At 50.9% G+C, this 26816-nt stretch overlaps 1 protein-coding gene across 3 annotated transcripts in view; it reads left to right on the top strand.

The window, feature by feature from the left end:
• The window catches only part of SYTL3 (synaptotagmin like 3), a 53605-nt gene extending 27294 nt beyond the window's left edge, over positions 1–26311 (top strand). The window contains exons 4-16 of one of the 3 annotated variants that reach the window (XM_049765351.1): positions 4797–4848; positions 6626–6696; positions 7069–7070; positions 9414–9486; positions 10254–10378; positions 12341–12478; positions 18544–18722; positions 20759–20861; positions 21589–21759; positions 23218–23314; positions 24138–24240; positions 25323–25528; positions 26202–26311. In XM_049765351.1, the coding sequence (XP_049621308.1) occupies positions 4797–4848; positions 6626–6696; positions 7069–7070; positions 9414–9486; positions 10254–10378; positions 12341–12478; positions 18544–18722; positions 20759–20861; positions 21589–21759; positions 23218–23314; positions 24138–24240; positions 25323–25528; positions 26202–26311 (1430 nt within the window). Of the gene's footprint in view, positions 1–4796; positions 4849–6622; positions 6729–7068; positions 7071–9413; positions 9487–10253; positions 10379–12340; positions 12479–18543; positions 18723–20758; positions 20862–21588; positions 21760–23217; positions 23315–24137; positions 24241–25322; positions 25529–26201 lie in introns of all 3 variants that reach the window. The other 2 variants (XM_049765350.1, XM_049765352.1) reach the window with 2 other exon arrangements.
• Positions 26312–26816: the final 505 nt, after the last annotated feature.

Here is a 26816-nt window from a genome sequence, read left to right as displayed (position 1 = left end):
CCCTTGTGCTGTTGCTTTGGCCACAAAGTGATTATTTATAATGATGCTAGTGATATAGACCGATTTTCCCCACGCATGGTTTTATCACTCAATAAGAGCTTTCTTGTACTAGAATCATGTGTTGTGCCTATTTAGCTGTAGTGCCTCAGGGAAGTAACAATTTATGGAGTCTCTTGAGTCCTGAGGTGTCTGTAGGTAGCAACCAGCCTTTCTGGTGGGTCACACCTGACCCTCTGACCCCTCTGCACCCCTATTCTCTATGGGGTTCCAGATGCTGGAGCCAGTGGCACCTGGAGGACATACTCATGTTATCCCTTTCATAACCTCAGTTGGAGAGACACGGGAGAAGGCAAGAAATTAATAAACAATTACACTGGTTTGAATTGTGTAGAATTCAAATCATTAGTGATTGATCCTGGGCTTGGATGCTCTGCTGAGCATATGAAGGCAGTGCCCCCTGCTGGCTGCTCTCTTTAAGTGCATGCATGTTGATTCATGATAAACAGCTATTTCTATTTTTTCTTCCATTTTACTTTTATTTTTTATTGGAGTACACACCTACTGTCGCTCAGGGCTTACTCCTGGCTCTGCAATCAAGGATCACTCTTGGCCATAGTTGGGGTCCATATGCAGTGCTGGGGATCAAACCTAGGTCTGTGTTCAAGGCTAGCACCCTACTTGCTATGCCTTGCTTTACCCTCTTTTTTTTCCCTCTTTAAATTAACAGACTGGTAAGCCCAGGGGGAAAGTTGAGCTGAACAGAATTTATGCATCAAAAGTGAATGGGCTCCTCCGTGAAGCTAAGTTACTGCTTAGAGCAGCTTTCAGGAATTGGCTTGACAAATAATTAAGTCCTAGCTTTTCTTGTTTTGTTTTTGTTTTTTTGGGTCACACCTGGCAGTGCTCAGAAGCCACTCCTGGCTCAGAAATTGCTCCTGGCAGGCTTGGAGGACCATATGGGATGCCGGGATTCAAACCATCATCCTTCTGCATGCAAGGCAAATGCCCTACCTCCATGCCATCTTTCCAGCCCAGAAATGATTTTTAAGGGCCAGAGCCATAGGAATCAAATTAAAAATCATTTTATATATCAGAACTTTATATTAATTTATTTCTTGTGATGAAGTATATATAATAGAAAACTTACTAATCATTAGGGTAGGAAAGATAGAGCAGTGAGCATTTGCCTTGCACGTGGCCAGCCCAGGTTCAATCCCTGGCACTCCATGGGTCCCTGAGCAACTATCAGGAGTGATCTCTGAATGCAGAGCCAGGAGTAACCTTGAGCATCGCTGAGTGTGACTCCCAAAATAACTGTGTTACCAACATTGTCTGTTCCAGGGCCCAGGGGGGTCAGTGGCAGTGAATGTGCCCATTTTCCTGGGTTCACACTGCCATCACTAGCCTCCAATACCTCTTCTGGGCAGAATCTAAGCTCAGTTCCCATCAAGAACTGGGTTCCCAGCACACCCCAACCCCCCGGGACTGCCCAGCACCAACACACTCTGTCTCTGTGGATCAGACTTTTCCCAGTCCCTCACATTAGTGGCATCTTCTATCTGTCCTCTCATCTTACTTCTCCTACTTTAACTTCTTCCAGAGTCACCCAAGATGGTGCCTGGAGCAGAGCCCCACACCCTAACAGTCAGAGACAAGGAGCATGTTCTTGCAATCATGACCCATGCTGTGAGCTGGTTCTAGCCTGTTTGTCAACAGTCAGAGACAAGGAGCATGTTCTTGCAATCATGACCCATGCTGTGAGCTGGTTCTAGCCTGTTTGTCATTTGCTCTATGTTTGGGGATTGGCAAGTCTTGGTTATTGACTCACAACACTGTGGACAGGGAATCTGAGTGCTACCTGGATTAAAATTTTGTCTCTTCGTGTTAGGCAGAGTGGGATTAGTGAGTGTATGAGTGTGCTAGCCAGGGGAAGGAATTTGGGCTGCACTGGGCAGTGCTCAAGGCTACACATGTGACCCCTAGGGGGGTCACCCTCAGCAGTGCTGGGGTAGAATCCTGTAGTTTGGGGATTGAGCCTGGGCCCTGACACCTGCCCCTCCGAGCTGACTGTCAAGCCAGAATCTCTGCATCTGGTTGGAATCTCTGCCTCTGGGTTCCCTTGGAGATTGTGTCATCACCATTGTGACACTGTTCCTCACATCAGAGGACGCCTCACTGTTCCCTTGGGATCTTTTCATGTGTCTATGGCCATTGGCATGTGCTTTAGGAATGATGCCAGGGGCTAAAGTGATAGTATCATGTGTAACATTGGCCTTACACGTGGCCAACCCAAATTTGATCCCTGACATTCCACATGCTCCCGAGCACTACCAAGAGTGACTCCTGAGAGCAGAGCCAGGAGTCACCCCTGAGCAGTGCTATGAGTGACCTGAACATGTGGCTGTAGGTTCCCAGCCCTATGGTGAGTATAGCAGAGAAGGGGTGCTGGACTAGTGCCCTAGCCACTGCCCGCACCCTGCTTCTCAGCACTTCCTGAGCCCTGGAATCCCCCATAGCACCAGCAGAGGATGCTTCCTGGACCCTGGGCACCTGCAGGGGGTTCCTCTGCAGGCTCCCAAACAGCTGTCCCTCAATGAAGGTTTTTCTTTTTTTTTTCTTTTTTTTTTGGTTTTTGGGCCACACCCGGTAACGCTCAGGGGTTACTCCTGGCTATGCGCTCAGAAGTCGCTCCTGGCTTGGGGGACCATATGGGACGCTGGGGGATCGAACCGCGGTCCGTCTCCTAGGCTAGCGCAGGTAAGGCAGGCACCTTACCTCCAGCGCCACCGCCCGGCCCCAATGAAGGTTTTTCTTAATGGGCTGCCAGGAAACTCCGAGAGCAGGGGGTGGTGCGTGGGCCTTCCCACAAGGACGACTAGGCAGGGCATGAGGCTGGTTGACACCTTCTCACAGGGGACCCGATCTTTGTCTCGCCTTTGTGCCAAGGGAGACCCCACCCCAGCCAGCAGAGGGCAGCAGAGCGCCTTTTGCTGGCCACTATCCCCTACACAGCCTCCATCCTCCATCCTGCCTTGCTGGGGACCCCAGGGGGACACTGAGAAATCTACAGTGGGCTCTGTGACAGAGATTTGGGTCTGAGGGAGAAATTGGGGTTATTGGGACCAGGAGAATGGGAATAAGAGGTGGGGGACCCTCCTGAGTAAGAAGGGACTGTGCATGTGGGCCCCCTCAGGGGGAGGCCATATGGGACCTGGACTTTGGGCCAGAGTCTAGGGCTCTGGGCAGGGGGAACCGGCTCCGCCTCTCCTGGAGACGCCCCTTGAGCGGCTTTGGGGTACCATGCCTGTCAATGGTGTCAGACTCCGAGGTGCCTGAGTTCGGTGGCCACAGTTGCTGTTTCCTCAGCCTTGGGGCCACGAGGCCCCCACAGAGGGGGCTGCAGAGGGTCCCTCCAAATCTACAGCCCCTGGAGAGGTGTCTGTTCCCTTCACAGGAGGGCTTTATGGGAGGGTTCCCCCATGAAGCGGGGGGGGGGGGCTCCCTGGGCCATTTAGACTTTGATGGGAACCGTGAGTAGACCCAGGAAAATCTGGTTGGGGAGGGACCTACTGTCTCAGCGTTTCCGGGTGGAATCTGGGGGTCCTGGCACCGAGAGGCTGGGAAAGGATCTGTCCAGGGCCTGCACCGCTCACAGGCAGAAAGTTTGGGCCTGGATTTAGACCCTGCAGCTTGGCCGCTCCGGTTCTCCCGCCCTGGATGCAGATGCTTCAGTCTCTGGAGGATGAGCAATCTGGGGTCTGTGGAGCCAGCAGTCTGCACCAGGACCCCCAAACTCTGGGTGTGGGTGCTCTGCTGGCCCTGTGGGGATTCTCACAGCTGTAACTCTATTCTTTTTTTGTTTTGGTTTTTGGGCCACACCTGGTGATGCTCAGGGATTTTTGGTTTTTTGGTTTTATGGGTCCTCACCCGGTGACATTCGGGGGTTACTCCTGGCTATGCGCTCAGAAATCGTTCCTGGCTTGAGGGACCATATGGGATGCTGGGGGATCGAACCTTGATCCGTCCAAGGCTAGCCCGGGCAAACAGACGCCTTACTGCTTGCGCCATTGCTCTGCCCCCCCCCCCCCCCCCCCGCAGTAACTCTCTAAGCTGTGCTCACCATGTGGGGTGAGCAGCCTACCACTGCCTCCCCACCCCCATCCCAATCCCCTTTCCTGGAAACAAAAAGTCCTCCACTTCTTAGGAAGCTGGTAGCCCCTGGCCTGAGAATAAACCGATTACACATTTTAGGGAAGATTAACCTAATCTACGCAACAAGGAATGTCTAAAGAAGCACTGCCATTCCAATTATGAAATATGGGGACACTTGAACAGTTAACTGTTCTAACCCAACACAACCATACCAATGCAGTCAGTGCTGCAGATGTTGTGTGCATGTGCCTGTTCTCATCTGTGTGCACCCGTGTGTGTGTGTGTGTGTGTGTGTGTGTGTGTGTGTACACGTGTATGCTTATATCTGAGTATAGCCTGCATAGAGCATTGTTTTGTAAAAGGATTTCTGGCTTCTAAATTAAAATTAGCACCAGGGTTTATGGTACATTTCCAAACCAGCCTATGCCACATCTCCAAAATGGCATTTGAGTGCTATTCTGTCTATCCCAACCAGCCTAGCCACAAGAAGTAACTAGAGAAGTTTGTCTCACTCTTGTTATTTATTAGAGGGATTGCTCCTGGCCATGCTGGGGGGCTCTGTGCAGTGCCGGACACTGAACCCCGGGCAAACGCATTGCTGGCGCTGAGTCGTACTAATGAGTGACCTTTGTTGTATCTTCCAGGCAAACACGAGACAGCTGGAGCAAGGCTCTTGCAATCTTATCAGAGGCTGAGGTGAGGCTGGGGAGGGCAAGGCCGGCCCAGCCCTTGGGCTCAAAGGGCCCCTGGGATCTCTCCACTGGCCTGCTCAGTACTTTGGAATGTGGGAACAGCTCTCTCTCTCTCTCTCTCTTTCTCTCTCTCTTTCTCTCTCTCTCTCCTCTCTCCTCTCTCCTCTCTCTCCTCTCTCTCTCCTATCTCTCCCCTCTCTCTCTCCTCTCTCTCCCTCTCTCTCTCTCTCTCTCTCTCTCTCTCTCTCTCTCTCTCTCTCTCTCTCTCTCTCTCTCTCTCCCTCTCTCTCCTTCCCTCTCTATCCCCACCCCCATTTTTTTTTTTTTTTTGGTTTTTGAACCACACCTGGCAGTGCACAGAGATTTTTCTTGACTCTGTGCTCAGAAATTGCTCCTGGCAGGTTCGGGGACCATATGGGATGCTGGGGATCAAACTCAGGTCCATTCCAGGTTGGACACATGCCTTACCACTGTGCTATTGTTCCCCCACCCCCCACGCCGTTTTTGTTTTTTAGGACCACATCTTCAGGAGTTATTCCTGGCTCTTTGCTCAGAAATCACTCCTGCAGGCTCAGAGACGAATATTGAATGCTAGAGGTCAAACCTGGGTCATCCTTGTGCAAAGCAACACCTTGCCCACCCTTCCTTCCTTCCTTCCTTCCTTCCTTCCTTCCTTCCTTCCTTCCTTCCTTCCTTCCTTCCTTCCTTCCTTCCTTCCTTCCTTCCTTCCTTCCTTCCTTCCTTCCTTCCTTCCTTCCTTCCTCCCTCCCTTCCTTCCTTCCTTCCTTCCTTCCTTTCTTTTTTCTTTCTTTTCTTTCTTTCTCCTGTCTTTATCTCTGCATCTCTGTCTTTCTGTCTCTGTGTCTCTGCATCTCTTTGTTTCTATGTGTTACTCTGCATTTCTCTCTCTCTCTCTCTCTCTCTCTGTGTCTTGCTCTTGCTAAAGTGCTCATAGCTAGTGCTGTCTTTCCATGATGCTTCAATGTCATTGACACCAAGCAGTTTCCTTGATGAATCATTTGTGTCACAACATCCTTGGCTTGGAGGTCACAGCCTGGATGGGGTGTGTCTCATGAGACTTAAGTTAATGGTCTGCGAGATGCCGACCTCTGGGCATGCCCCCAAACACCCAGCAGGGCCAGCATTTTCTGCCCCCCTGGCACCGCATTTGGTAAGGTCTCCTAATCCTGGACAACTGTCCAGAGAAGCAGGGAGTGGGGGGTTTTGCTTATTCAATGGTTTCTGAAAAACCCTCCTGAGGGGGCCCCACACGTTATTGGCCCTGTAAGGTTTTCCAGTTTCCCCTTTTCACTGTCTCCTTTCAGCCAAAAAACCCCTAATTCCCTAGGGTCAAGTGTGGCAACCACAGTGACATTGGGCACCCAAGTGTGAGTTTTGGGTTTGGGGCGGTAAGGGGCATGGCTGGGTGCTGTGACGTATCTTCTAGAATATGCTGGTGGATACAAGTGTGAGACAGGTCAGAGCAAGGGGCCCTTGAAATGGTCACTATTGGGATGAAGGCACAGAGGGATCACAAGCTGGTCCATTGGGGGTGCTTGCCTCCTTGTGGGCACTGGGACTCCACCCCCAGCTCTGTATGTCCTCTAGGGCTACCGGGTCCTGGTGGGCCCCAGTTCAAAAGCCCAGAGTCACCCACAGATTCCTAAACACTGCTTGGGAGCTTCCTTACCCCAACAAATACATAGAGCCTGAACGTCAGGGTGGAGTCGTTAGACACGCCCCAATTCACAGCTTGTCCTCACCCCATCTTTTTCCAGCAGCAGCATCTCTGTGGTGCCCCCCACGCCGCCTCCACACAGTGAGAGCCAATGTGACAGCCCCAGCCGGGTACGTTCACCCCAACACCCCGGAAAGGTGGAGAGGGTGGTCCTCATGGGGCCACAGAGCAAAGGGCTCCAAGCTGGGACAGGAAATGGAGGAAGTCTGCACCCCACTATCTGTTGGCCACCATAAGTGGGACCAGGGGTGGTCCTCAACTCTGCCCACCCTGTCCTCCTGTCATTAGTCCTGTCATCTGTGGGCAGTCCCTGAGTGAGTGAGTGAATGTGTGTGTGAGCATGTGTGAGCATCTGTGAAGGCATGGACCAGCTCTGTGTTAGTATGCGGATTGTGTGTGTGTGTGTGTGTGTGTGTGTGTATGTGTGTGTGTGTGTGAAAGTCTGGGGTCTTAGAATAGCTATGTGAGTGTGAGGTAGGTCTGGAGAGGTCATGTGTGTCTGTAACTAGTGGTATGTGTAGATATTGTCTATGTGATTTTGTGCGTGTGAGTGATGTGTGAGTGTGAAGATCTAACCAGGCAGAAAAAGATTGGGGTCTCAAGGGAAACAGGTTGATTTGCAGTTTGGTGAAACAGATATACAAATGCATGTGGAAATGTGTCTGTGTGTTTTGTGGTGCCAAAGTCAAGCAGACCAGGAACTCCAGTGTGTAGAGGAATCTATTATGCAGTCTGGGGAGTTACCTGGGTTCCGCCATGGGAGGTGGAAATGATCTTAGAAATCATCTGGGTTACCTCCCGTGGCTATTGTGAGATATTAATGAAATGTCTGGCAGTGCTTGGAAACTATAAAGAGCCAAGGGAATATATTGTCTTCATACTGCTAGCTGTGAATCATGGGGAGTAATTGTGCTCAGAGATAGGCGGATATTCAGAACAGGTGTAGAGAAAGAAAATATAAACTTTCTTTTGCCAATTACAAAAGGAAACCTGAGGGGCCATAGAGATAGCACAGCAGTAGGGTATTTGCCTTGTGCGCAGCTCATGCAGGACAGACAGTGGTTCAAATCCTGGCATCCCATATAGTCCCCCCATGCCTGCCTAGAGTAATTTCTGAGTGCAGAGCCAGGAGTAATGCCTGAGTACTGCCAGGTGTGATCCCCCCCCAAAAAAAAGAAAGAAAAAAAAAAGGAAACCTGAATGGCCTTCAGAAATCTTAGTGTTTTTAGGCCAGAGCAATAGATCAGTGGGGAAGGTACTTACCTTGCATGCGACTGACCTGGGTTCAGTCCTGGCATCCTATAAGGTCCCACAAGCACTACCATGGGGGACTCCTGAGTGTAGTAGTCTCTGAACAATGCTGTGTGTGGCCCGGAAGCAATAAAACAAAAAGTCTTGCTCTTCTTCCTGAAATTTTAAATTCTTCTCTATTATTCCAGCACTAAGCATACTCAAGACATTTATTTTTAAAAAAAAATTCTTACTGAATCATCATGAATTATAATGTTATTCATCATTAAGTTTCAGGCATACAATCAAGATATATTTAGGGATGGGTGATAGATGGATGGTTAAGATGGGTAGGTGAGTAATAAGATGGATGATTGGGTTGATAGTTGAATAAATGAGTAGGTAGATGGGTAAATGGATGCTGGTTGGATGGCTGACTGAATAGTTTGTTCAGTTGATGGCCAAAATGATGGTTGGGTAGATGAACAATGGATGGATGGTTGGGTGGATGGATGGATGAAAGGATGGATGGGTGATGGATGGATGGTTGGGTGGATGGATGGATGAAAGGATGGATGGGTGATGGATGGATGGTTGGGTAAATGAATTGATAGCTGGAGAGATGATCAATAGATGAATGGTTGGGTGGATGGATGGATATAGAGATGAGTGGTTGATTGTATGGATAAATTGGGTTCTATTTTTGGTTTTAGTGGTACACCCAGTAGTACTCAGGTCTTATTTCTGGTTCTGCTTTCAATGATCACACTTGGCAGGACTTTGAGGAATCATATGTGGTGGGGATTGGACCTGGGCCAGCTATATACATAGCAATAGCTCTACTCTCTGTATAGAAGAAAATGTCTTGGTCCTGGAAGATTTATGGATGGCTGGATGTATGGCTTTACTAGGACTTAAGGATGGCTGGATGTATGGTTTTATGAACAGGTTTAAATGGGTGGATGAAGAGTTGCATAGAGAAACAATTCATTTCTGTTGTTTACTCTTCCTTTTTTTTCTTCTCTGATGGTCGGTCTCTTGTGTCTGGTAAGCCTTCAGCCTCTGTGTCTTATATACTTCTTTTTTGTTGTTTTTGTTTTTGGGCCACACCCGGTGGTGCTCAGGGGTTAGTCTTGGCTCTCTGCTCAGAAATAGCTCCTGGCAGGCTTGGGGGACCATATGGGATGTCGGGATTCGAACCACCATTGTTCCTGGGTTGGCTGCTTGCAAGGCAAATGCCCTACCGCTGTGCTATCTCTCCGGCCCCTTTCTGTGGTGTTGGCAGCCTGACACTAAGGAGGGCATTCAAAAAAGGAGGTCAAAGGAGCATTAATTTACTCAAGAACAATCTTGGAGCCAATGACAGGTCAGTCATTATTTCTAATTGTCAACAACCCTGGGGAATGCCTCCTCCTTTAATGTAGTGTCAGAACCCCAAGGAGAAAAGTGAAGTTGAGGATCCCTCCCTCAGCCATGGTACCAATCTGTACATCGCCCCACCCCTCACCCCAGTCAATGTACACCCAGGTTGGCTGGGACAGATGCAGTGTCTGCTATGCCATTCACCCTCTCCTCTCCTTGTGTCTCTGCTTCTGTTACAGGAACTTGGTCAGTTTAAAGGATTCAATAAGTCCATGGAGAACTTGTTTCTGTCTGTTACCACTCACATGAAAAGTAAGTGTGTCCTGGGGGCTCTTCCTGCCACCCCCTTGCCAAGCTTATGCTCAGTTGAGGCCAAGCTGCCACTGTATCTAAGGTGGGGCCGCTGGGTTCAGCTCCAGCCCAATCCTCCCTTCAGGAGAACTGGTGCCCCATTTCCTGGGAAGTGGAGGAGGCAGATCTCATGAGAAAAAATGATCTCATGCCAAGCAAAAGAATTCCAGAAACTTCCAGGCCACCTGCATGCTATTGGTGATGCTGGAATAGAATTCTGTAATGCCCTCCTTGTCATTTTTCTTTTTCTTTTCATTTATGGGCTCAGTGGCACCTGGGGTTACTCCTGGCTCTGGACTCAGAAATCACTACTGGCAGAGCTCTGGGGACCCTATGAGAAGCTGAGTATCAAACATGTGTTTGTCTGTGTATAAGACAAACACACACCCTTCCCACTGGGCTATTGCTCCAGCCCCTCCCTCCCCAGTTCCCACAAATTCTTAAAGACAAGTCAGGAGATGATTCAGGCACCCACAGGGGAGGGGGCACCTACAGAAGAGGAGCTTCTAGCTGCAGTGCCCTGAATCTGGACAGGAACTTCAGAAGAGTGTGTGGCACAGCTCTGAGTCAGGTCCTGAGACAGCAGAGGTTTCCCCTGCAAGGCAAATACCCGGGTCTCCTGTGACTGCTTCTTCCGTGGTTCCCCCCCAGGTTCCTGGGTGCCCCTCAGCAGAAACCTGCAGGCTATAGTTCTCCACCCTGTTACCCCTTTATTTTTTGTTTTCTAGAACTCTCCAAGTCCCAGAATGATATGACCTCAGACAAGCTGCTGGGAGCAGCAGGCCGAGGGCAGAATGCGGGACAGACAGAGCGCCGGAGCCAGTCGGACACGGCCATTGATGCCGCTGCTAGGGTAGGCCCGGCTGTAGCACATATGCTCGTTCTGCAGCTCTAGTGTCTCTCTGGTTCATGTGAAGCCAGTTCATGAGCCTTTTCGAGAGGGAGTCTGGCTCAGGAGGTCATATTTAAGGCAGGTGAGGAAGAACAGGGAAGGCTAGGGCCAGAGAGATAGCACAGTGGTAGGCACTTGCCTTGCATGTGGCTGACCCAGGCTTGATCCCCCGCATCCCATAGGGTCTTCTGAGTACCAACAGTAGTGATTTCTGGGCCAGAGAGATAGCACAGTGGTAGGGTCGACCCAGGATGGACCTGGGTTCAATTCCCAGCATCCCATATGGTCCCCTGAGCCTTCCAGGAGCAATTTCTGAGCGCAGAGCCAGGAGTACCCCCTGAGTACCACCAGGTGTGGCCCAAAAACAAAAAAATAAAAATAATTTAAAAAAGGGCCCGGAGAGATAGCACAGCGGTGTTTGCCTTGCAAGTAGCCGATCCAGGACCAAAGGTGGTTGGTTCAAATCCTGGTGTCCCATATGGTCCCCCGTGCCCGCCAGGAGCTATTTCTGAGCAGACAGCCAGGAGTAATCCCTGAGCAACGCCGGGTATGGGCCCCCCCACCACAAAAAAATAATTAAAAAAAAAGGAGAGGAGGAGAAAAAGGAGGGAGGAGAGAAGGGAGGGGAGGAGTAGGACAGGAAGGAAGGGGTGAGGGAAGGAAAAAGATGAAGGGAAGCTGCATACATGCTAGGAGTCCAGTGGCTATGGTACCTGGCTATTCTGGGAGCTGAGAGCAGGAAGATCAGCCAGAGGGGATCATTTCTCTCCTGGGCCCCTGCGAACATGGCTCTGTTGGCCCTGAAATGGGGTTTGCTGTGACACTGGATGTCCAAGTGCTCCTGCGCAGCCAGCAGCAAAGCCTCAGTTAGTGCTGGGAAGCAGAGTGTTCTGGCTGGAAGAGACCTTGCTGTGGATTTCCTATTTACTCCAGAGATCTCCCATCCAAGAGATCTTTGCAATTGAGCACTGGCATTGATGTAACTTGAGATGAGGTTTTGGGATGTTCGTGCCACCCGGTGGCAGTGCGAGTGCGGAAGGAGCTCACACAGCAGGGCCCCCACCAACGGGAAGAAGGAATCTCACAAACACACAGTGAACATGTTTAGATTCTCTCCCTTTATGGGGGGGCTTAGGACTTACTCTGCCTCTGTGCTTGGGGACCCCCAGGATGTGGGGAACCGAATCAGGTTGGTCACATGCCAGGCCAGCTTCTTGCCTGCTGTACTATGGCTCCAACCCCAGTTTCCCCATCTTTCACATCACAGCTCAGTCTTCTCCTCAATGCAGATTCTATTTCTTTTGCCTGAATATCAAGTGATGATAGAAGCCAGCATGTACCATTCCGTTTAAGTCCTGAGCAGCAAGATACTGGTTCCCTTCTTATCACTCTTTTTTTTTTTTAGGGGGGGGTGGAAAACACCCAGTAATGCTCAGGGGTTACTTCTGGCGATGTGCTCAGAAATTGCTCCTGGCTTGGGGGACCATATAGGATGCCACCATTGAACCGTGGTCCATCCTAAGTTAGCGTGTGCAAGGCAAATACCCTACCACTTGTGCCAAGACTGCAGCCCCTTTCATCACTCTTGACAGGGGGTCTCTGAAGGTCATCGGGATGTATTGATACATATTTAAGAGCCAATTGTGCAAACCAGAGCAATGGTCCAGCAGAGAGGACACTTGCTTTGCACGCAGCCAACCCAAGACCAATCGCCGGCATCCCCGTGTCCCTTGAGCCTTGCCACGAGTGAGCCCTGAGCACTACCAGGTGTGGCCCCAAACCCAGCAAAACAAAACAAAACAAAAAGACCAACTGTGCCCTCTTTCTTACTCCTCCCATCCGGCCATGCAACTTTCTCTGCCATCTGAGCCTCTGTGGCCTGGTCTGTGGGCTCCACTGTTAACTCCGTGGTTCCTTTTGCAGAAGGGCAGCGCTCCAGAGCTTTGGAAGCCACCAGACCGGGAGAGCCCTAGACGCCCCAGCAGTCCGGCCCTGCAGCTGGACCATCCCCCGAGCAGCCCAGTTCTCCCTGACACTTTATTCTCAGGGGGCTCGAGACACGTGAGTAGAACCCAGTGCTCTCCCACACGGGGGCAAACCGGCATTGCCAAGGCAGGTTGTGGTTGGGCTGAAGGCATGGTGTTTGTGCCTGGGAGCCAGGGCCGGGGAAGCTGCCTGTCCTTGGGAGCTGGACTTCCTTCTCACAGAGCTTCTTGTAAACAAAGTCAGGAACATGGAGTCACTGATGGCAAAGGTGTGGAGTGTCACATGGGTGTTCCAGGTTAAGCCTCAACCTCAATCGCACACTTCCCACTAGTTCCTTCAAATCTTGGCTTCTCCTAAGTTATGCCCCACCCCCTCATTTGGGTCTTATGAATGAGTCTACACTCCAGTGCAATTGATTGCTTGGATGGGGAAAGGGAGAGGAGACACTTAAGGGGACCCCTCACTTCCACCCTCTTCCTCTAAAGACTCCTGGTATACAACTGGGGTCACTCTCACTGGTGCTCAAGGGGCCATATGATGCCAAACTGGGGTCCATTACAGGCAAGACAAATGCTCTTCCCTCTATACTCTCTGCAGACAGAGGTTGGGATTTCCATGTTTGCATTTTGGCAGGTAACCCTCAGAAAGAAAGCATTAAGTACTGCCTCCAGGAAATCCTAGGAAATTATCTTGCATTTTCAGTGAGTCCTTTACAACAAATGTTCTTGTTTTATTTCTCAGCTTCTATCAGTGTTTTTGTAGATCTATATAAATATTTATAAATTTATTGCTGCAATTACGATTTCATTAGAAACACAAATACTAGGGCCAGAGTGATAGTACAGAGGATGGGGAATTTGCTTTGCATGCAGCAGGCCTGAGTTTGAACCTCAGTACCATGTACGTCCCACCAAGCTCCTCCAAGGGGGCTGGGCCAAGAGTTAGTCATGAACACTTCTGGATGACGTCCAACCCCCCCTATCCTATGTGGTCCCATGAGCCCTGCCGGAATAATTCATGAGCACGGTTGGGTGTGGTGTGCCAAACAAAAAATAGAATAAAATAAAATATGGCTATAGCTCATAGTGGTAAAACATAAGCCCATCCTGTGCAGAGTGACCCTGGGCTTGAGTCTCAGATCTGAAGCATGGGCAGCAATATCTGAGCACTGAGTATCCCCTGAGTGCTGCCAGATGTGGCCCAAAAATAACAACAACAAAAAAGTATCAGGATCCCTGAGTCTATCATTCTCCCAGAACCAGGAATAAGCCTTAAGCAGCCACAAAAACCAAAAACCACCATAACATCTAAAAGTATCACAAGGCCCAGAGTGGTAAATAGCACAGAAAGGAGGGTGTTTGCCTTGACTTAGCTGACCCCGGGTTTGATCCCAGGCATCCCAAAGAATCCCCTGAGTCAGTTAAGAGTGATTCACTTGGGCCCGGAGAGATAGCACAGCAGTGTTTGCCTTGCAAGCAGCCGATCCAGGACCAAAGGTGGTTGGTTCGAATCCCGGTGTCCCATATGGTCCCCCGTGCCTGCCAGGAGCTATTTCTGAGCAGACAGCCAGGAGTAACCCCTGAGCACTGCCGGGTGTGACCCAAAAACCAAAAAAAAAAAAAAAAAAAAAGAGTGATTCACTTAAGAGTGTAGTGCCAGGAGTAATAGCTGAGCACCACTGGCCCCCAAACGAAACAAAACAGAAAAGTTGGTGTCAGAGCATGTAAGAAAATTCCAGGAGCATAAGCATGAGTCAGATGACAGAACCAATGTGCTAACTGGGGATATCATGACATGCGATAAGGCCACAGACAAATGGGCATGAGTGACTGGGCCTAGAAAGATCAGGGTGAGAGAGAGAGAGAGGTGAGGGGGCACAGGGAACATCAGGTCCTGGGTGTTATTTTACTAAAACTGAGTGAGTGGGGTAAGTGTTGAGATTGGAACCTTACAATTAATTACATCATTACATTGATTAATTACATCATTATAATGCTCCATCCATATGTATGTTTGTTTGATTTTTTGGGTCACATCCAGCAGTTCTTGGGGCTTACTTCTGTCTGTGCTTCTTGGCAATGTTCAAGGGAACAATGATGCATACTTTAAAAAAGATTTTTCAGTTAAAGGAAAAAGAAAAATGAGAGAAAGGTAGACAGACACACAGATATATAGAGAAGAGACAAAGAGAATTGAGTTTGGAGTAGTCCCTGACCACAGCTGGAGATGGCCCTAGAACAAAGGAGAAAGAAGAACAGAAATGGATCTGTTAATTTTAGAAAGTACAGCCACATTGTGTGGCCTTTTCAGGGGTAACTGACTTGGTATGTGCAGTCCCTGGGGCCTCCTCTGGACAGAGAAGTTTCTTATGGATTGGAAACCTGGACTCAGAGCCCTGTTCACCTCTTAGGCACAGTGAAGCATCTGACAGATGATGGGGAACAGTGCCAGAGGGTCAAAGAACTGCACAGCTCTCGAGGCCACCCAGTGCCAGGTCTTGGCACTGAATCACCCACTTACGCCCTTCCCTTGCTCTGGAGCCAGCACCAAGTGGGCCTGGCGTGCTCTGCAAGGCTGACTTCTACTCATGGACCTGTACTTGCTGGCTCTGCCCTGCTGCAGCTACCCAGCAACAGGCCTTTGGGGCTGTGTGGCTGGTGGCTGGTGGTCCCTGTGACATCTGGACCACTCAGTGGATGGCGTCATGCTCTCGTTCTCTCTGCTGAGCTGGACTTTTCTCTTGGAGGCCACCCTGAATGTTGGAGACAGAAATAGCACAAAGACCTGCAGTCCCCGCCCAGCATGGAGTCAGGGTTATCTAGGAGGAATGTAACCTCTCTTGCTTTATCGGAGGGCGCCGCTTCCGGGAACCCACATAGCAGTGGCATGATTCATGCAGTGCCTGGTGGTGACGTGGATTCGCCTGTTGTGGTCTCTTTTGGACTCTCCTGCTGTAGTCTCTGTTGATCTGCTTACAAGAGGGAAGCTGAGCAATTGCAGGCCATCCTGGGTGCCATCCAACTCAGGTGGCTCTCATCTTCTTGGGACTGACCCCTATCACACCAGAAAGGACAGGGAGAGTGTCAGGTCTGCTGCACTGAGTCCTCAGCCCCACTGTGCTTGAGGTGGGACTTGAGAGACTTTAGGGTCTGCCTTAGCCTGACAGGCTAGTCCAGAAGTCTGGGGGCCCCAGTCTTCCAGGGGTTCTGGGTGAGAGAATGGGACAGCATCTCCCTTCAAAAATGTGTCTTGCTTTTGACAGACTGGGCAGGACAAATGCTTCCCATTGATTGATTGATTATTGAGGTGATGTAGTTTACACCAGTGTTAATATTTGTGTTCTCGGCCCACACCCACGGCCTAAGAGCTGGTGTCACCACATCCCAATTCCTAGATCCTTTCTCATCTGCACCCGCTCCCCCTGTTCCTGTCTGTTGTGGGGCTGTATGGGGCAGTATTCAATTCTTTGCTTTACTTCTTTATATTCCCCCAAGGAATGATACTATCTGGGATCTGACTTTCTCCTAATTTCACTTGACCTCAAACACTTTAGTTCTATCCATGTGGCACAAGTGTGAAATTTTGTCTTTTCTTAGAGATGAGCAGTAAAGGAAGAGCCTGGTTCTCAGAGCCACAGTGTTCCATGGCCTATTCATAGAATTTCCCTGTGCTTCATGGCCCAATTTCCCAGTGCTTCATGACCTAGAGCTGCCCCATGTTCTGTGCCACATGCTACCATTTTTCCCACTCTCCTGTCATGGGCACTTGGCTTGTTTCAAGACTTGGCTGGGTAAACAGCTGTAGTGGCCTTGGGCACCATCTCTTGGGGAATTAATGTTTTTGCTCTTGGGTGACATACCAACATTGGAAGTAGTGGATCAGGGAGTAGATGTTTGTCCTTCTGGCCTTGGGTCAAAGCTCTGTGCCCTATGAAGATTATGCCATTTTGGGGTGTTTGGAGGGAGAGCCCTGATGAACTGAGGTCTCGTCTGAAGGCCTGGAGGGTCTCCATACCCTGGTCTCAGGGGAGTGAAGATCCCAGTTTACTCTCAGAGAATTTACTGAAAGTGTTTCTCAGCTTTTTGACCAATCAGTGTTGTCAGTTGCCTAACCAGGGGAGCCTAGGGGACAAGTGGGGTACAAGAAAATGTTCCCCTCAACTCTCTTCTTGCCTCTAGCCCATTACTGCTGCCTTTGATATCTGACCTCTTTTATAGCCCCAGAGGGGACCCCAAAGAACATTCCCCTTCTTCCCGAACACTGGCTTTCTACAGGGTGGGTGCCTCTACCAGACCGTGACTCTGTCCATTGTCAGCCCCAGTTTCTTCTTTGTCCCGACCCCCGGAATGACCCTGATTTAGCAGGACACTCAACACTTCCATCGCCCTGCCCCACCCCTGCAGCAGTCAACCTTTAACCAAGCCTCCCAAGGGGCCTTCTCTCATCACACTTGGTCATTCCTGTGTTCACACCCCATGGAAGATTAAAAATGGGCTTGGCAGGGCCCACCCAGCTCCTTTCTGAAGGGGGGTGGTGAAATGGGTGTTCTTGGGGCTCATTAGTTCAGACTGGGCATACTGTGAGGTTTTGTTTTCTTCTCTCTCTCCTTCCCTCCCCCTCTCTCCCTTTCTCTCCTTCTTTACCTCCTTTTCCCTGTCTCTTCCTTACTCTCCCTCCTACCCTCCCCCTTCCTTTCTCCCCTCCATTCCTTCCCTCTTTCTTCTGTCCCCAGTCTCTTCCCTCATTCTCTCTCATCATCTCTGTGGGAGACCTCCTAGGGAATGACACTGGATTCCCTCTTCCCACAGTCCCTTCATTCCCAGCGAGGGACCCACGGGTAGGTTTCCTGGAATCAGGACTTTGTTCCATCTTTCAGCCACCCTCATTCTTCAACCTTATCTCTCTCACCAGTTCAAGGACCCTCATTTTTAAATTTTTTTCTCCTCGTTTTCTTTTTTTTTTTTTTTTTTGGTTTTACGGGTCACACCCATTTGATGCTCAGGGGTTACTCCTGGCTACGTGCTCAGAAATTGCCCCCTGGATTGGGAGGACCATATAGGATGCCAGGGATCGAACCACTGTCCTTCCTTGGCTAGCACCTGCAAGGCAGACAGACACCTTACCTCTAGCGCCACCTCGCTGGCCCCATCTCCTCATTTTCTTGACACCAAGAAAAGTTGCATGTTTCCATAGAAATGGGATCATGTCAGAGACTGTCCATGTTCTCACCATCCCTGTAGAACACAGACATTAATTTTTTTCATCTCAATTTTCATGTAGCTGGTCAGGAACTGAGTCAGGGCACTTAAGCTCAGAACCCCAGTCTTTTTTTTTTTTTTTGGTTTTTGGGTCACACCCGGCGGTGCTCAGGGTTTACTCCTGGCTGTTTGCTCAGAAATAGCTCCTGGCAGGCACAGGGGACCATATGGGACACCGGGATTCGAACCAACCACCTTTGGTCCTGGATCGGCTGCTTGCAAGGCAAACACCACTGTGCTATCTCTCCGGGCCCAGAACCCCAGTCTTTTTTTTTTTTTTTTGGTTTTTGGTTTTTGGGCCACACCCGGTACTGCTCAGGGGTTACTCCTGGCTATGCGCTCAGAAGTTGCTCCTGGCTTGGGGGACCATATGGGACACCGGGGGATCGAACCACGGTCCGTCCAAGGCTAGCGCAGGCAAGGCAGACACCTTACCTCTAGCGCCACCGCCCGGCCCAGAACCCCAGTCTTGACACTCAACCCCAACACTATTTCCCCTGATCCCCTTGTCCTGAAGGGATTCACCTCCCCCAAGACCTTTGTCTGCTGAAGGCCCAGGACTTGGCCACTTCATCCAGAGTCCTTTTTGGGGCAGGAGATTGTCACCTTCCTCACAAGGCTCATACTGTCTCTGTCTCTGTCTCATACTTCAGAGAACCTCTTTCTTCCTCCGGACATAATCACGAGACAGTTGATTCTGGCAAAGTCCAGACTGGGAAAGTAATACAATCTTAGCATGAAGATATATGCACTGTGTGAATCTGGGCTGCTTTGATATCACCAGAATTTTCAGACAAACAAACAGAAAGCATCAACAAAAGCCCCTAAAAACAGCCCTCTGAATTCCTGGTGAAGTACTTGGCTCTTCTGTTCTGGTTTCAGGGAAGTTTGATCAGCATCAATAGCACCTGTACAGAGATGGGTGACTTTGACAATGCAAGTGTCACTGGAGAGATTGAACTGGCCCTTCATTACAGCTCTGAAACCCAGTCTTTAGAAATCTCTATTAAGGCCTGCAAGGACCTGGCCTATGGAGAGGAAAAGAAGAAAAAGTGCAATCCGTGAGTTTCTTTTTCCTTAATTTTGTCCCCAGTGATAGATGTACTGGCTCTGAGATCTAAATGGAGGTATGCAGGTCCAAGAATAAGCAAAGCCTTAGGGAGCAGTAAAGAACTAGGAACTATGTTAGGAATGACCACGCAGTACGATTCCAATGAGGCAGGGGGGAGGCTGCATTAGCAGCATAACTGAGGAAAACCCGAAGTTTAGACACAAACCTAAGCATCCACTTGAATGCACCAGAAAAGCAAACTAACTCCAGATTAAGTATGGAAAGGGTGAAAGAGGCCTGCATCACAGCTAGGGCCACCCAGGGATATCCGGAGATTTTGATATTACAGTCCAAGCACTGTCTGAAACCACCATCTTAGGCTCTTGCTTTGACTCACTGACCATATTGGCTGAGAATCTCTGGTGGAACCCTGGACCTCCTGAAAGTGCTTAGGCGACCTGCACTCCCCAAACTCCCCCACAAAATTTTGGGGCTAGAGAAGTGGCAGTTTGATCCCCTGGTGTTACATATGGTTCCCCAAGCCAGGAGTGATTTCTGAGCACATAGCCAGAAGTAACCCCTGAGCGTCACTGGGTTTGCCCCTCCCCCAAAATAAAGAGCTCAATTTTCTACTTATACATGTAGATATATCAATTAGGAGAAAGAGAGGAATATAAATGATTGCTATGGGTGACAAAGAGAGATAGGAAACATCACTACAGACTTGATGCCAACATTAAACAACTGAGGAAAGATAAACATATTTCCTACAAGATCCAGATTATGAGCTGGGAGCTTGCACAGAGCGCAGTTAGATCCCTGCTGATACCTCACGGTCCCCTGAGCACAGCTGGAGAGTCTCAGGAGTGTGAGCCAGTGTGATCCCCAAACAAGGATGAAGATAGCAAAATAGAGGCTGGAGTAATAACATGTGGGGAGGGTGCTTGTCTTGCAAGTGGCTGCTCGGATTCAATCCCAGCACCCCCTATGGCTCTCTGAGCCCTACTAGGAGAGATCCCTGAGCACAGAGCTAGGAGTAAGCCCTGAACACTGATGGGTGTGGTCTCAGGACAAAACAAAACAGAAAGCCAAAGAAGAGCACTCGCCAAGGCCCCACACAGCACCACTAGGGAAGATTCTGGTGACCTGGAAGTACCAGGAGCCCCCTCATCCCTGCCCCCAATTCCAATAGTAACAGCACTAAAGAAAGCAAAGCAACTCTTTAGTTGGGTTGAGGGGCTCGATCTGTTTCTGGGGCTCAATACCCACACAGGGCTTTGCTGTTTGCTATGGAAGCTCTGGGGCTTGAGGGGGACTATCTGGGGTGCCAGGGATGAAATCTGGTTGGCTGTATTTAAGGCAGGTACCCTTCAGCCTCCTGTGACTTGGACCCCTAGAAGCTCCCTGTAGGTCCTATATTATTCTTATGCTATTGTAAAGCCATCAGAAAGGGGGAAGTCAGGGACCCAGGTGGAACCCGAGACCAAAGTCACTTGGTTTCCAAAAGGCTTGACCAGAAGAACAGACTCTGGACTCTGGAGGCTGTGGCTTTTTAACATTTGGGGCCTGATGGGGCCTTGGGAGTGGGTTTCCAGCAACCCATGATGCTGCCAGAGGAGGCAGGCATTGCCTTTGGGGGCCTGGCCCAGCCCAGCGAAGCCCATGATCTATGCCCAGTGGATTCAGTGCTCAGGAGCAAGGTCTTTTCATTCCTGCCCATTGAGATTCTTGGGGCAGTGCTGAAGGGAAGGGAGGAGAACCTGCTGGGGGCATCTGAGGGATCTCTCATCCTCAGTCCAGTCCCCCCACAGAGGCAGCCACTAAATCAGACAGATCAGGGTGGGGTGGCAGGAAAGCTATGTTTTGCACCCTCAGGATTGTTTCAGATTACAAAGGCCATGTTCAGGTGAACTGGCCCTGGCCCCATCCCTTGAGCAATGGCAGCAGAACCTTCTTTCCTCCCACATGCAGCAGAAGTCTCATGCAGGAGTGGGGGTATGGGGTCCCTCGGCCATTCCTCCCAAGCCTGTCTGTGTCCCATACCAGGTACGTGAAGACCCACCTGCTGCCTGACAGATCCTCACAGGGAAAGCGCAAGACCAGAGTTCAGATGAACACGGTGAACCCCATCTTCCAGGAGTCACTGCAGGTACTGACCAAGAAAGCACAAAGTCCTTGAGCCCCCTGCCCGGGCCCCATGCCCAGTCTCCAGCCAGAGTCCAGTGCACAGGTCTCCAGAATCTTGAGTCAGTGGACCAAACACAAACTCTTCCCCCCACTCCCGACATACACACCACTGCCTTTCCATGACTCAGTCGGTGTCTGGGGAGTGGAAAATCCATGTAGTGTCTCCAGTGGAGGACAGAGTCTGCAGGCCAGAGAAAGGGGGAGGATGATCTCACAGCAAGTGGGGAGCTGCCTCTCCTGTGCCAAAGGGGGTGGCCCTAGGAAATGAGTCTGACACTCCAGCAGGGCCCCGTGGAAGTTCAGATTTTTGCCTTACTGACCCCTAAAGATGGTGGTCTGTGAGGGCCAGAGAAATGGTTCAATGGGCTGTGTTCAGACTTTGCCCGTGGGAAGCCTGAGTGCCCTATCAGCACCTCCTGATACCCCCAGTATCCTGAGTGTATAGTGCACATGACCTAAGGGCTTCAGGGAGGGGTGAGCAGGTTTGTGTGTCCCCCACATCTGTCCCGCCACACACATGAGGGCCCCCAAACAACCACATGCTTTCATGGCTCAAATTCTTGTTTTTGGGGTCTGGGAGGAGAGTGGCTGGATGCAGGGTAGGCCATGCACAGAGCCCAGGTGGGTCAGGTCTGAGATTTTAAGAGCCTCGCGTGACTCCAGCTGACCCTGCCCTTCTTCTTTCCCAGTACCGGGTACAGCGAGCCCAGCTGGCAACCCGGCAACTGCAGGTGTCTGTGTGGCACCAGGGCACGCTAGGCAGGCGAGTGTTTCTGGGAGAAGTGATTCTGCCCCTGGCTACGTGGGACTTTGGAGACAGCGCCACCAGGTCCTTCCGTGGCTATGCACTCAGGCCCAAGGTGATGCTGGTGGGACACCCCCCACTCCAAGAGCTTGACTGTCCTGGGTGGATGGAAAAAATGGTTTTGGGACACCAGGCAGGGCTGGATGGAATCTGTCATGTGCCATGGGGGTCCCCCAGGCAAGCTCAGTGCTTCACTCTCCTGGAGTGTCTCTGCTGGGGCTTGCTTTCTGCAGTGGCCCTGAGGGACCCTACTCACCCCTCCCATTATGGGTCTCCCATCAGGACCTGACAAAGCTTCAGCAGCTCTCCAGAAGGGAACCAGGACTCTCCCCTAAAGGTTCGAGGGTTGTTTCTCTGAACCAGGCTCCAGATATCTCTGGATAGTCATTGTTAGATGGCCTGAAGGTATCAGGAAGACTAAGGTGCTGAGCCACTGGAACTTTAAGTCCCTATTTATTGGCCTCTCAGTGCCCACCAGCAGGCAGATGGCAGAAGGGGATATACTCATAGCTGGGCAGGAGGGACAATGGTGGGGACGTGAATCTAGAATCTTCTGCAAAAATCCAAACAAATAAAATATAAAAGGGGCCGGAGCAGTGGCACAGGAGTTAGGGCATTTGCCTTGCACATGCTAGGATAGAATGCGGTTTGATTCCCTGGTATCCCATATCTTCCCCCAAGCCAGGAGTGACCCCTGAGCATCACCGGGTATGACCCAAAAAATAAAACCAAAGAAAAAACAAACAAAAGAAAGAATCTTCTGCAGCCAGTTGATTACCTTATGCTCGCTTCCAGTGCTCTAAGGCAGAATCATGGCTGCTTGTTTGGGCAGTGGGGACTTGTCCTCAGCTAGAGGTACATGAGGAGGGGATGCATCCAGTTGGGCTCCGTTCCAGGGCTGTGACTTGCCTTAATACAGGCACCATTCAAAGCAAGTTGAATGGCTTGAATAGAAGGGATGAGAGCAGTGGGGGCTGTGACAGGCTAGGACAGCGGGGAGGGCATTAGCCTTGTATATGGCTGACTTGAGTTTGATCACTGGCATCCCATATGGTTCCCCCCTCTCCAAACCTGCCACAGGAGAGATTTCTGAGTGCAGAGCCAGGAGTAAGCCCTGAGTGCCACTAGGTGTGACCCCCCCCCCCCGCCACAAAAAATTAAAACAAAAACAAACAAAAATACCACTCCACAAAACAACAACAAAACCAAAAAAGCACAAAGGGATGGTGGCAGGCACTGGATGCAGGTTTATGGACTTTTCCACATTCAGTGGTGTTCAGGTGTCTTACTTTAAAGGGGACCCTGAGGATGTGCCTAAACCCTTCTTCTGCCTCTCCCTTTGCTCAGTGGGCATGGGTGAGTGCAGGTAGCTAAACATTTTCTTCTGCCTGGGGCACAGGGGGTCCCCCATGGGGCAGCATGTCCCCCACCAGCACTGTCCAGGCCCTGGTGAATAGAATCCAGAAAAGTCAGGGACTGGGAGTCCCATCTCTAAGCGCCCCTCTTCATCCAGGCCGAGCACTGTGAGAACAGCCCCGACCCTGAACTCACCATCCGTGCCAAACTGGTTCTGCCTGCAGCTCTTGGGAAAGCCTCGGAGGCTCTTGGAGGTGGGTGGACCTCTGGACCTAGTTGGTTGCTGTGTCTCTGTCCCCAGAGCCCAAAACTAGTCATGGAGATGGGGGCATAGGTTTGACTTTGCTCTGGGGCCACTCCCAGTGGTGCTTGGGTGGGAACATTTCTCCTGGTTCTGTGCTCCAGGGACATGGGGTGCCTGGGAGGACCTATCTCTCCTAGGAAGTTCTATGGACTTTTGCCACTCATGAACCCCCAATTTGCTCCAAGAGCTGTGCATCTTCCCCCTATCACTCAGAAGGGGGAAGAAATAGCTTCATGTGTGGGTTATCCCTTCTCTTGAGGCCACAGTCTATCTGAGGGGGTCTGGGCTGGTGAGAGGGGTCATCCAACTACAAGGAACCTTGTTGAGGTTCAACTCACTGAATAATGTGTGTATGGAAATGCCGAGGTGAGGAGCTCATGAGAAAATGACTCCACATCAGGAGTGCCCATCTGAGTAAATAAGGGGTTCAGGGGTTCCCAGAGAAGTTTGCCAGTCACTAACCCCCAGCATGGGGCCCCTGGTCCCCCCATACTGCCTTCCTCTGCCTTCCAGTGCCTCTACCCTGTCCCTAAGGCTCACTTCTGCTGAGGCTCTTAGCAACCCTTAACCTCCCAGCATGGCTGGGCTAACCAGGCCTCTGTGTGTGTGTGTGTGTGTGTGTGTGTGTGTGTGTGTCATGCGACATTAATGTCACAAGGAGACATCTTTCTTGGGGGGGCTGAGGCCGAGTGTTCACTCTCCCAGAGCCATCACTGGTGGGGCTGGGAGCTGAGAGTACAGTGGGCTGGAGGGTCAACTCAGTTTCCTTCTAGAGCCGGACTCGCCAACACATTGCGGCCAGCTCTGCCTGGTGGTGCTGGCTGCCAGGAACCTGCCCGTGCGCTCAGATGGCACCTTGAATGCATTTGTTAAGGGGTATGTATGCCCCATGACCCTGGGACTCCATACTGTTTGCTCATGACCCATTCATGACCTGGATGCCATAGTCCCTCAGTGACCACAATGCCAACACCCCCTTTCTGCTTCTACAAAACGTCCTAATGTCCGACAACTCCCAGGATTGGGGCTGGCAAAGGCTAGGTCAATACATTTAACTGGAACTCCGAGTCTTAAGCACTTAGGTTTGTGGGGGGACTTTCCTGCCTGATCACCTGCATTACTGCTCAGATTAAAGACTCCCCTTGGGGGCTGCAGACTCCTGTGCTGTAATGCTGATTTTCATTGCCCATGTGTGGGTCAATGCCTGAGATGCAGTGCTCTGGGGGTCTACAGTGTTGGAGGCCTCCAGGGGCCACACTCGAGGTGGTGCTGGGAAGCAAATGAGGGCTGTGACATACCAGACCATGCCCCACCGTAAGCCCAGTGCATGCTCCCTGGCCCATCCACACTTCATTTAGATTCACAATAGCTCCGCTGGTGTCTCCAAAGCAAAGTAGGCACATTTGGTTTGATCTTAAGTTGCTTGGAGGGGAAATATGGCTGCTGTCTTGTCAATCCGGGACAAAGAGGTATCTAATTCTGGTGCCTCTGAGTGGCCCTGGGCAAAAAACTGGGCCCTGTGGAGCTGGTTTCATACCCTGCTCAGCTCCAGGGGCAGGTAGACAGAAGAAGTGTGATGAGGGCAGAGATCCAAAGCACTGGGACATAACAGCTCTGTCCACATGGGGAGCCATGTAGTGATTTCGCATACATGCACGCATGTTCTCCCTCTTTGCACCCCATCTCAGCTTTGTTTATCCCTTGGGTGGGATTGAGCTGGTGGGGCAGGTGCTACGTTTTCTGCCCCATTTCTTTTTTTTTTTTTTGTTTTTGGGCCACACCCGGTAATGCTCAGGGGTTACTCCTGGCTATGTGCTCAGAAGTTGCTCCTGGCTTGGGGGGACCATATGGGACACCGGGGGATCGAACCGCGGTCCGTCCAAGGCTAGCGCAGGCAAGGCAGGCACCTTACCTTTATCGCCACCGCCTGGCCCCCTCTGCCCCATTTCTGCTTGCAGCTGCCTTACCCTACCTGACCAGCAGAAGCTGAGACTCAAGTCTCCAGTGCTGAAGAAGCAGGCCTGCCCACAGTGGAAACACTCCTTCGTATTCAACAACCTCACCACGTCACAACTAAGCCAGTCCAGCCTAGAACTGACCGTCTGGGACCAGGCCACCTTTGGGCTGAATGACCGGCTGCTGGGAGGAGCCAAGTTGGGTTCCAGTAAGTCCTGTGGATCCCGGGAGGTGGTGGTGGGGTTGGTGGCAAGGAGCCATCCCGACCACTGTGGCAGGTGACCTGGCTGGCTTGGGAACCTCCTGCCTCTTACCCCTAGTGCTGAAGAGGCTTTAAAATCCACATTGTTCAGCTGTAGTCTGAGACATTAATACTACCAGGCATCTCAACTATTCAAATCAGATTTGAGCCTGGTAGCTGGGCACAGGGGTGAGGAGGATGGCCCAGACTTCTCTCCTTTCTGCTCGCAATCACTGCAGGATTATTTTCTTAAAAGACCTCCTTAACCCACACAGAAGGATTTCACTAAGTGCAAGACTTAGGGTAATGTTTTCTGGGGGTGGTTTAGCAAGAAGGCTGCTAGCATTGGGGCCCCTTTCTGGGGAGTGTTTTTGCAGCAACACTGCTTGCTGGTTGTCAGTAGTGCTCCCCCACAGTGCTGAGATTCCACTGTCTCCTGGTTTTGAAACCAGAGGGAAGACTGGTCTGCAGGACCCCAGGGGTGGGGATCTGATGCTCACATTTGTCCCTTGGGGGTGTCTCTGACCACTTTACAAGCTTCCCTGGGGTCTGATAAAGATAGATGATAAGGGGCTTTTCTTGATCTTTGGTTTTTATAAAGGGCTGTTCAAGGGGTACCCCGAACTTCTTTTCCCTTCAGAGGCAGAGCTGAAGGGCAGTGTGGATGTTGCCGCCCAGTCCAAGCTCCAGTGGCAGAAAGTTCTTGCCAGCCCCAACCTGTGGACCGACATGACCCTCATCCTTCACTGAAGCGGAAGTGGAGCCTGGTGCCAGTACCCGCGTGCTCATCTGCAGTTCTGCCTGTTCCTCAGTCCACTTCTGTGTATGCTCAGGCACCCTGAGTACTCATATGGTCCTATGTGCATCACTCTAGCATCATGCTTCAAGGACAGAGCATCTCCGGAATGCATGGGGCTGAGGGGCTGGTGCAAGGCACAGGACACACTTGCCAAAGGATCCATGGAGAGATCCAGTCTGAGCTGGTTTCAATAAAGATTCTGCTTTATGCATACAGTTCTGGGGTCGGCTCTAGGGAACGATCAGGATGGGGGGGCTCAGAGGCTGGGCCCCACAGTGGACCCAAGAGGGCTCTTTCCACTTGATGGAGGGGTCCTATTCTAGGGATGCTGTACCTGAAGAACAGAGGCAAGGAAGGAGATGGCAAGAAGGGAAGTGGAATAGGGTCCCCTTGTGGGAACAGAACCACAGCAACCCAAGAGCCTGCCTGGCTGATGTGTGTATGTTTGTGGCAAAC

Source organism: Suncus etruscus, chromosome 18 (genome assembly GCF_024139225.1).
Source record: "Suncus etruscus isolate mSunEtr1 chromosome 18, mSunEtr1.pri.cur, whole genome shotgun sequence".
NCBI lineage: Eukaryota > Metazoa > Chordata > Mammalia > Eulipotyphla > Soricidae > Suncus > Suncus etruscus.
This window is presented reverse-complemented; position numbering and strand designations above follow the sequence as displayed.